Source organism: Cucurbita moschata, unplaced genomic scaffold, assembly GCF_002738365.1.
Source record: "Cucurbita moschata cultivar Rifu unplaced genomic scaffold, Cmos_1.0 Cmo_Scf00015, whole genome shotgun sequence".
NCBI classification, from domain to species: domain Eukaryota; kingdom Viridiplantae; phylum Streptophyta; class Magnoliopsida; order Cucurbitales; family Cucurbitaceae; genus Cucurbita; species Cucurbita moschata.
In genome coordinates this window covers 1,512,047-1,522,628 of record NW_019268531.1, presented here as the reverse complement: position 1 = coordinate 1,522,628, position 10,582 = coordinate 1,512,047, and the positions used below count along the sequence as shown (strand labels likewise).

At 37.1% G+C, this 10,582-nt stretch overlaps 1 protein-coding gene across 2 annotated transcripts; it reads left to right on the top strand.

Moving 5' to 3' along the window:
* Positions 1-2,846: 2,846 nt before the first annotated feature.
* On the top strand, positions 2,847-10,151 carry LOC111453664. Of its 2 annotated transcripts, XM_023094851.1 has the most exons (13): positions 2,847-3,103; positions 3,403-3,466; positions 3,955-4,674; positions 5,924-6,061; positions 6,156-6,308; positions 6,412-6,489; positions 6,629-6,721; positions 6,802-6,921; positions 7,615-7,692; positions 8,852-9,031; positions 9,350-9,451; positions 9,532-9,797; positions 9,993-10,151. In XM_023094851.1, exons 1-12 carry the CDS (start codon positions 3,093-3,095, stop codon positions 9,763-9,765), a joined length of 1,971 nt encoding a protein of 656 aa, XP_022950619.1. In that variant the 5' UTR covers positions 2,847-3,092; the 3' UTR covers positions 9,766-9,797; positions 9,993-10,151. The 2 variants fall into 2 exon arrangements, with proteins under 2 accessions (XP_022950619.1, XP_022950618.1); XM_023094850.1 differs by having other exon boundaries at positions 9,532-10,151.
* Positions 10,152-10,582: the final 431 nt, after the last annotated feature.

The following is a 10,582-nucleotide window of genomic DNA, read 5'->3' as shown; positions in this document are numbered from 1 at the left end:
TTTTTTTTTTTTTTTTTTTTTTTGAATTATAAACTAAATATGGTATTTTAGAAATATACAGTTTTATTTTGGTCCAATCCAAATGAGGTACACGGATTGGGGGGTTATCTGACCCCTAAGCTAGGGGGCAACGAAACGCGTAGGCCTCAACCGAACAAGTTTCCCACTATAAATACGGGACGGGTTTTGAAACCCACCAATTAAGCAAAGAAAAAGAGAGAGCCCATAGGATTGTGGACACTCATTCTGATTCATTCGATTTCCCCTGTTAAAACCATGTCCTCCATGGGAGCTGCCTGCGCTAGGGTTTACGTAATGAGGAAGAAAACGGAGGAGAAACTGAAGAGGATGGAGCAGGAGAGAGCTGGCAGGTTAGAAGACACCGTCAAACCTCCAAAATCCGCCCATCACCACGGCGGCGGCGGCGGCATCGCCGGAAAAGCCTGTAAGAAAGTCCATCCCGGTAACGTATTCGAGGTTTACGCGAACTCTAATTCCTGAAAAATAAAGGAATTTTATGCGAGAATCGCAGTTTTTATTTTGGGTTTATTTTTAGCTTTCGTTTCTCTGTCCACCCCGACTTATAGGGTTGTGTAAATCTTGGATCTTGGTTTGGTGGTGTGTATGTGGCCAGAAATGAAAGAGTAATGAAGTAGAAATTATGGCTTCTTTTTGCCCTTCCTCCATAGAACAAATCAAACTGATTCTGAAAATTTCTGACCATTATTAATTTGTTTCAGCAATGAAAAGTAAGGTGAGGAGGGTAAAGACGTAAATACTCTGATAAATCTAGTTGTCAGTTTAGATGGTGTCCCAAACAAAACAAAACAACATAGTCATGGCTTCTGATAAGACCAACAAACATGGAAAAATTATGTTTTGGATAAATTGTAGCTTATTAGGCAAACACCCATGGTTGCCTTGTCCATGGTTGCCTTGTCCATGGTGCAAGAAAGTGGATGCAAACATATGGAAATTTCTTCTTTACTTGCACTAGCTCACAAACAAGACGCACCCTCCCTCCCAAGGAAAAAAGGAATCCTTTTTAATTGGGCTGGGGCCAGGGAGGTCCATTTTTTCCTCCTTTTACGGGATTTTTTTATTTTTATTTTTATTCATTTCATTAATATTTTGTCTATTTAGTCTAGTCTAGGAAAGAGATGCAAAATGTCGGTTAACCAACTCGATGGTGGCTTCTCATTCTGTGAAACAAATAATATCTGTTGGTGGGTTTGGATTGTTATACAGCGGAAAGCTTGAAAATTAATGAAAATTATGAACTTAGGTAAAACCAAACATTATTAAGTGCAACATAAGTTGTCTAAGAAGATTTTTGCATTTACTTAAAAAAAAAATAAAAAAAAATAAAAAATGTTTGGTAAATGACAAGTATTTAAAAATATTCAGTAAGTTATCTCATTGTTAAGGTCGAAAATACAAACACATACAACATATATCGTGACATGAATTCATTACTGTCTTTAGACTTTATTTTCATTTTGATCGTGGTTAGATGCGTAATACATTTCTATACATGGTTTATGTACGTGTACATAGACTCACTAGATAAGCTCGTTAATATACCCATAAATCTGATGATGAGTTAACACATTCTCATGCTATTGAAACCGATGAAAAGGAAAAGAATGCTAGTGATATATACACGTGTGTACGAGGGAAAAAGTAGTCCACGAAAAAAAGATCTTATCTATTAAGATACCCTAAAAAAGTAAGTTTTAGGAATAATACAGGACGATTATTTATTTTTTGTAATTAAAAATGGTAGTGGAATTTATTTATTTATCTACAAATATTTTAATAGTTGTGATTTTGGAGATGATGTGAAATTAATAAGATATCACTTTTGAGGGATTTTATCCCAAACAGCTCTTCACTTAACAATTTAAAAAAAAAAAAGGAAAGAAATTATATAGAAAAATAATGGCTTGCCTTTATGTGACGCGACATGGATGGTTCCCTACTCGTTCAAATTGGGATGTCTGTTTGTCTCTTTCACGTGACATGGTCCCTACCACCTCACCAGTTGAACGTGTCTGGTCAACTTGGACGCTTTTAACACTAACTTTAACGTATAAAAGATGTTTGGATACATGACTATAAATATTAACATTTTTTTAATTATAAATATCAAATATTTATCTCAACTTCATTCTTAGTTCTTCGGGCGGTGTCGAAATTTAACTAGTAATAGGATTACGAGTTGAGTGATCTTGGAGTTTAAAAAGAAGCTCGTTGATGTTGATTCAACAAGCCCATACACCAAAGGTACATACCCAATGAGTTCATATAGATCGAAGCTTGCCAACCATGCTTTCGTATCGAGGCAGGTATGGTTTTTTCGTGAGCTCGAGTATGAAATAGGTCCCACCCTTTATAAAGAACCTTATAATAATTAGGGCTGGTGCATAAAATTCATTTGTGTCGTGATCTCTAATCCAAGATAACTAATCTCACTGTATGGTTTTTAACCTAATCAGGTATGTCAAGTGATGTTTTGTGAGTCTTTTAACGCTCGGGAGCGCTAGGGAGGGTACCTTTTGGCCATAACATAACATCAATTACACTGGAATCATAACCATTCCTAAAGAATCATTTTGGATGCATCGAATTTGCAATCCAAATCTAAAACATAAGACCACCAAGTTGTAGAGAGCAAACCCACCAAACTCAGCCCAGTTCATCAACCCAAATATATTGGGCTCAAGGCCCACGCCTAGGAATGGGCTTACCTTCAAGTGCGAATATTAAACCCAAATATATTGGGCTCAAGGCCCACGCCTAGGAATGGGCCTAGCAGAAGCTATTACAACTTGGAGAAGAATTCCTTGCTGCGACGCGGACCTACGGACACATCTAACAAGGCGGTAAAATCCCGGTGCCATCGGATTTTCCTGTCGTTTCCGGCGATCTCTCTCCGGCCAAGCCATATCTGATTCTTCGAACCCGGAACTCAACGCTCCTACCAGGCCGGACTTTCTACCTCCGATTCTCCAAGTTACATTTAATCGCTTACTTGGTTATTCGCTCAAACATCTTTGTCGCTCGCTGTTTTCACTGAATACATATAAGCTATGTGGCGGAGGTACGGGAATGCTCCTGAACTACGTATCAATTCCGTTTTAGTTTGCGTATGATGTTAATGTTCTTTGTTAATTAGTAATTTCGGTTGTCCTTCAAGTGCAGCGTTTTCTTGATTGGTTGAAAATTGGCAGTTTGTTATTCCTTAATATCCCGAGGGTTAATTGGCATTCTCATAAATATGATGTGTTGATAAAGAATAATTACTTTCAATGGCCATGTGGTCTGAACTTGGATTTCCTCGGTTTCAGTTACAGTGGCTGATGCTTATAGATGACAGTTCTATCGCATCACTTTCTGCAGGTCAATTCTGGAATTATCATCTCGTCAATCTGTTGGAAGGACTCCGAGGAATATTTCACCCCAGGCAAGTAGAATTTCGCGTATAAGACTTCCCTAAATTCATTTTTGCGATCAGAATTCGTTTTGTACAATACAGGCGCTATGATAATTTACAAACAGATATTTGGAAAAGTGTGTATTCGACTTATAAGCATATACATCCACGTGATTCTTCGTCTATGTTCTTGTGGATGCATTTGAGCGGAAGCTTACGACGTGGAGATCTTTTCACATGCAAAGTTGCTATGTATACGATACTTTCATCTGCTGTTATAATTACTTTACAGTGTTAAAGAATGTTAAAGCTATATGTTCCTATTTTCATGATAAATTTTAGTTTGCCTAAGAACGGTGAGACAAATCAAATGGGAGTACGAACTGCATGTGTTGCAAAACTAGTCTATGGTAAAATATATTGGCATGAAACCAAACTATATAATCCTGATTTTGTTTTTGGTTTAATGGTTTACTGTTACAAATGTTTTCTGATTCTTCGACAGGTTTTTGTTGCAGGTGCAATGTTGGCATACATCCCCGTGTATTTCTACAAGAAGGGAATTTTCATCTCAAAATCCAAAACCACAACTTACAAATGGGCCACCTAAGTCTGGAAATTCCTTCCCAAAAGTTGTCTTTGGCAGTGTTGTTGTTGGTGCTGCTGTTTTTGCAGCTTATCAAACTGGCTATCTAGACCAACTAACGGGTGGTAAAGAGCAGAATCGATCTGTAGAGTCAACTAAGACAGTTGTTCAGAAAAGTGATTCAGACAATGTCCAACCTTTGGTGGTGCAGAAATCGGATTCATCCAGTAGAGAAGAAACCAAACCATTGAATAGTGTTACAGAAGAAACTGAGAGCTTAAATCCCATTGTGGAGTCCACTGAGCAGACGGTCAACACAGATGGCCACCTTCCTCATCTTGAAGCTTCGGGCGAAGAGCAAGATGGTAGTCAGTTTCAAGACAGTTCCAGGACAATGCCACATGAAAATACCGAGGAGGAAAACTTGCCAGAATTCAGACAAAGCATCAGTGAAGTAGAGGACAAGAATCTAGAATCTAAAACATTCACAGATGTAAATTTGGACATGCAAAGCACGGAGTCTAGTACTAGGGATCAGCCTCATGAGGAAGTTCAATCCACACCAATGTCTAGCAAGATCGATGCAGCACCTGAACAAATTGATGTCAGAATACCACCACAAGAAGATACAAGTGCAGAAGCCAAACTGAAGGTAACTGAAATGTATCTGTTCTGATCAAATGTTGATATAATGGTAGCTTTTAAGGTTAAAGTTATAAAATGCACGTGCATAACACAAATTCTTTTTAATAGTAATTAAGTTGTACTAAGAGGCAGGGAAGGGAGTAAACAGGTGCCATATTGAAAAAAGGCCAAACCTTGATAGGGCCACGAGAAGGAAAACAATTAGAAAAAATTGGTGTAATTCTTGGTAACTGAAATGAGAGAAAAATCACTAAAAATGTTACAACCAGAAATCCATAAGGAGGTACTTAATTTCGAGTCTGACCACACTTTATCCTAGGATCTTTCCCAGTCTTAAACACCCTTACTTTTCTCTCTACCAAATATATCTTAAGATGATTAAGAAACTGCCCGCGACAATAGTCTATTTCTCTCTCTCAAATTGAAGGATCGACTAAAACTTCTTCAATCATAGAATGAAAATTATGAGATAGGGCCAAAATAATACCAAACAATTGCATATCCTAAACCAAGTCCTTACGGAAAAAGGGAAAATCCAAAAAATATGATGATCCTCTTCATCCGCCATTATAGAATGTACGTAAATGGTAAAAGAAGAGCATCTTTGAATGAATGTATAGCGTTAATCCTCCTATAAACCACCAGGCATTGAGCATGCAAAAAATTTAGTTTTCTTCAGAATAACCTTCCAGAGAACAGCTTACAAGAGAAAGACACTTTAACATTTAATGTCAAACCCCATTACCTCTGATACATGGGTGAAAAATGAAACCTGTGTTAGCAAGATAGAAACAAAATCAAGTCGTCGTCTCTTGTGATTCAAAGCTGTTCTAAAGTATGATGAAGATTTTGCAGAAAGAGGGAAAATAGAATATGTCTTTGATCCTTTTGGATTAATAAGAAATGTACAAGTTGAAAATGTTGCATGGGATGGATTTGCCACATCATATAGCAGCCGAATCCATTTGGGAAATTCTGTCTTAGTATTCAACCACTCCAATGTCATACAAAGGATTACTGTACAAACGTTTTTTACAGAAGGCAAGTTAGAAAGAATACCTGGTAGTGAGCAGCCCATGCCTCGATGTATTTGGACCAGAAATGAAGGTTGATGAGGATGATTGATTCCTTTGTATTAAACATAACATTCTAAATTCATAGGATATCTTGTCTGACCTTTTTGTTTCTTAAATATATTCACTTCTAGTGAAAGGTGTAATTTAAAGTGAATTTTTCTTTGCTGGTGTTCTATCCAGGAGTTGAATGATACAGGTGAAGCTATAGAGCAGCCATGTTCTCTTCTTGAGGCATACCAGTTGAAGGACGAGGCTGGCATGACTTCCTTGGGTGGTGATGGCAAAGATAAAAGTAACAAGTTTTACAAAGAAACAGAGGTCGTTTACTTTTTCCTTCTTTTCAGTGTATGTTCATTTTGCTGGAATTCAATAATCTTAGTAATGATCTAAATTTTTGGTTCCGAGATGCCAGGCTTTAATTGCTGAAATTGAGGAGTTAAATGATGGCTACATATCCAAGGATGGGAAATTGGTAATTGATTTCTTACAAGCTATTCATGCTGCTGAAAAGAGGCAAGCTGAGCTGGATTACCGTGTTTTTTCTGATGAAATGAGGGCATTGAAGGTAATAGATTACTGTGTATCGTACATTTTTCAATGTTTGTTATTGTTATGGAATGCGACTATCTACATCTATTAACTGTGATGTATGTTTTTGTTCTATACAGGAAAAGATGGAAAAAGAATTGAGGGATGCTCGGGCTAGGGAACTAATGCATGCAGAAGAGGCTGCTATATTGGACAAGGTTGAATTCCCAATTTATGAACTACACCCGCGAACACTCCTGTAGATATATCAAGTACACAGAGAAGTTACATAGATACACTGTTATTGTATTCCTCTCATTCTCATTTGTGGCTTCTTGGGATTTTCATCATTCTCAGGAGTTAAAAAGAGAAAGAACAAAAGCAGCTGCTGCTCTGAAGTCACTTCAAGAGAAATTGGAAGAAAAATTTCAGAAGGAACTTGAACAGAAGGTGGGAGTGTTTCTTAGACAATAAACAAGCTCAAGTTTCTGATCCTTTACCTAGACGTTTTGACAATAATTTCATTGCAGGAAAATGAGGAAGAATTGAAGTTGAGGAAACTTCAAGATATTGCAAAAGCAGAGTTAGCTGCGGCAATTGCGAGTGAGAAGGCTGCCCAAATAGAAAAGATAGCCGAAGCAAATCTTCATGTAAGTAATCTTGCACAAATTGATTTATCTGAGCTCAAAACACCATGCCTATCCGAGTAGTGAAAGTTATGGATATTATAGGATCTAACTTACCTCCTTTGAAAGATAACATTCGTAACATTAAGAAAAACAGTTCAACATGTACAATCTCATCGTTGAGGGAGACTTTTTACTTCGAAAGATGAAAGATGCGCATGGTGATTTTTATGGAAATTGCTTGATTCATTTTGCACAATAATGAAGACACTTGTCAGCTGTATATTAGTGTAACGACGTCTTTTCTCAGCTTTTCCAGTCTCAAGTGTAAGAAGAGGCCTGGCCCTATAAGTAAGGTCAACTTTGGAAATAAATCTATTACCATATATGTAAGGAGATACTTGCTCCAAGAGCTTCGGCCTAATGCCTTATTGCTTCTTTTTGGTCCATATATATGTTTATGCATATATTCACTTTTAAAATATTGTTTGAATGTCATTCTGATTAAAGACGAGAACCAGACTAGTCACACTCTTTCATCTTTCTTTTATTTTAACGATGTGAATGTTCCAACATTTCTCCATGTCTTTGGTCATGCTGTTATTGGTGCTGTTTACGGTCATCATTTTGTTTTCCATTTTTTATTCTATGAACTCTATTGGCCTGAATCCAGGCAAAATCTACCCACAAGACTTTGCTTACCACTTCCTTTTGCAGATAAATGCCCTGTGCATGGCATTCTATGCAAGGTCTGAAGAAGCTCGTCATAGTCACTCTGCTCAGAAGCTAGCATTGGTAAAGTCGTACTCCTACTTATTGATGGTGTTTACATTTCCTATTAGTAGCAGAAGAAACTGAAGTCTAACTTACTTTTGAAGAAATTTTGTTCGCTACTTTACTAGTAAGTAAAGAAGCTGCCGTTTTTAAACTGGTTCTACACCTGGTTTAATCCCGTTTATCAGTTTACATCTTCGCATGCAAATGATGCAAATCTGATGTAACAGTGATCACCTTCAATGGTATTCACTTAGAATATAGATGTACAAACATGCACGGTGATAATAGATCTCTCTGCAACAACATACATGTATGTATGTGTTCTAGAAAATTTTAAAACAGTATGTTTTCAGAAATATAAAAAGAAGGGGGGGTACGAGGACATTTGGAAACAGTATTTGTTTTCCAAAAGATTTTGAAAAAAGGGTTTGCAAAATTATCTCTTGTGGAGTTCCTTTTGAAAATAAGATTTGAGTTTGATCTAAAAATGAAGGTAGGTTTTGATTCTGTAAAATTGTTTGCCGTAGTTTTCTCGCTTCAACAATTTCATTTTATCTCATTTTGTGGCTTCAAGGGTGAATGTGCTAGGCTATAAGCTTTAAATTGGAGATTCCTATGTTGAGATTTCTGTAATTATCCACTTTTGGTTATTTGTGCTGACTGTGGTAGACCCCCATTAAGCATGTGCGGAAGTGTAGGCGTGTGAGGAATAATTTGTTATTAGTTAGTTAGGGATGTGACCATGAGAATATAGTGAGAATGAGCTTTGGATGGAGAAATATATAATGTAAGAAAGTAAGGAGCTGGAGAGGTACGTTTTTGCCTAATCATCTTGTGAGAGAATTGTACTTGGGAGAGAGAGGAAACTCTCTAAATCTTCCCTTGACTCGGTATCTTTTGATAAATAAATCCCCGTTCCTATCAGACTAAAGTATTTTTAATAAACTTCTTGGCATTTTCTGAGGATTTCTAAATCCTTTCTTTTGTGTTTCATTTGTTAAGAAAGTTCTCTTATATATGTATATTTAAATATAAATCCATAAACGAGCATTATGCTCAAGTGCAAAATGTCTCGGGAACTTTAATGGTTGTAATTCATTTTTTATATTTTACTTGTGCACAGCCTACCTAATTTGTCCTGAAGTGTTTAATCAACTATAAGTTATCAATCTTATAGGGGGCACTGGCACTTGAAGACGCTCTTTCAAGAGGTTTACCAATCCAGGCTGAAATAGAGGCTTTACGCCTTGATCTTCAAGGCATCGACAAAGATTCAAACTTAGAGCTGGTCCTTTCATCCATTCCTAAAGAAATATTGAATCATGGCTCAGATACTTTGTTACAAATAACACAAAAGGTACACTAATGTTTCCTGGTTTGAAGATAAATTTTAGCATACTTCTCTCTCAAAAAATTACCAATGTATAATCAGTGTCATTTCTTTACTGGGAAACTTTGGTGCTGTTTGGTATTGGGTTTAAGAATTATTCTTTGTTTTTTTAAAACAAAAATTTAGTGAAAATGTGTTTGAATAGCTGTGGTAAGTTTGGTATTGGTCATATGGAATATTGTTCAATTGTGTTTACTTGTTATTTACAGTATTTTCTATTTGATAATAAAGTCGAGTTCATCTTTTATGCGAAAGTATCTGGCTAATCCATCACCCTGCATGCAGTTTGATGCGCTAAAAGCACCATTACGGCACTTGAGCTTGATCCCACCTGGTGGCGGTGGCATTTTGGCGCATTCTTTAGCTTATGTAGCATCCTCGATTAAGGTACATTCGAAAGAACTTTAAATATCCCATTTACTCTTCTCTGTTGCTGTAGTTTCTGAAATTTCCTTGACCTCCTTCAGGTGAGGGAGGTCGATCAATCTGGTACTGGGATTGAATCTATCATCAACCGAGTGGAGTCCTACTTGGCTGAAGGAAACTTGGCCGAAGCAGCACATTCTCTGGAAGAAGGTGTTAAAGACACAAAAGCAGAAGAGATAGTTCATGATTGGGTAAGGCAAGCAAGAAATCGAGCCATCACGGAGCAAGCCCTTACCTTGCTTCAACTATATGCCTTATCAATCAGCCTTACTTAAGACCTCAAAGTAATTTGCCATCCCTGTCGCTGGTATGCAAGCACTGGTTGTGCTTTTTTGGTACTATATATTTGTTAGCTGCATGTCGAATCTCTTCGTGGAGTTACCCAGGGAAAAAAGAACATGAGTTTTCAAGTAACGGGAATGCACAATTCCTGGATAGCACCATTCTTTCTGTATTGACCTTAATAAAAAAAAATTAAGAACTTTTTTTACTTTGGCTGCAGCGCCAGGAGAAGCAACTGCAGCCATTCGGGCACTTTTGAGAAGGCCAAACTAAAATTTGCAACCTTTTGTCGAAGTGGGTTAATTGCAAATCCCTGGTTCTTGTTTTCAGTGAGAAGCTCTTTTACTGCTTGGTTTCGAAATGCTTTGCTTTTTCTTAATGTGTTTAGTTATAAGCATGATTCGTGGTTATCCCAGATCTGACAGGGGGGTTGGGGAGGGACCTTGGTGGTAGTATTTTGCTTTCGGTTCTTTCGATTACGATTAGTTATTCTCAAAGGATATCCATGTTTGAGATCCTCCATTAAAAGATTGCCCAAGAAATAGTCTTATTTAGAAATAGATGATTCTCGTCGGACCATTTAGAAAATGGAGGAAAATATTCTCAATATAGGACCTATTTGAGGGGTCGGTTGGGACATGAGTTTGGCATCAAAGTCTAGTTTGTGTATTTAAATGGAGGATCTAGTCTAGGAAACTCAGTTTAAGTTTTGTTAGTAGATTTATCATAATTTTTATTATCTAATTAGCAATATATATATTTAGATGTAGGCTGTATGATGATCTCTCATCTAACCATTCAGCATGGGAA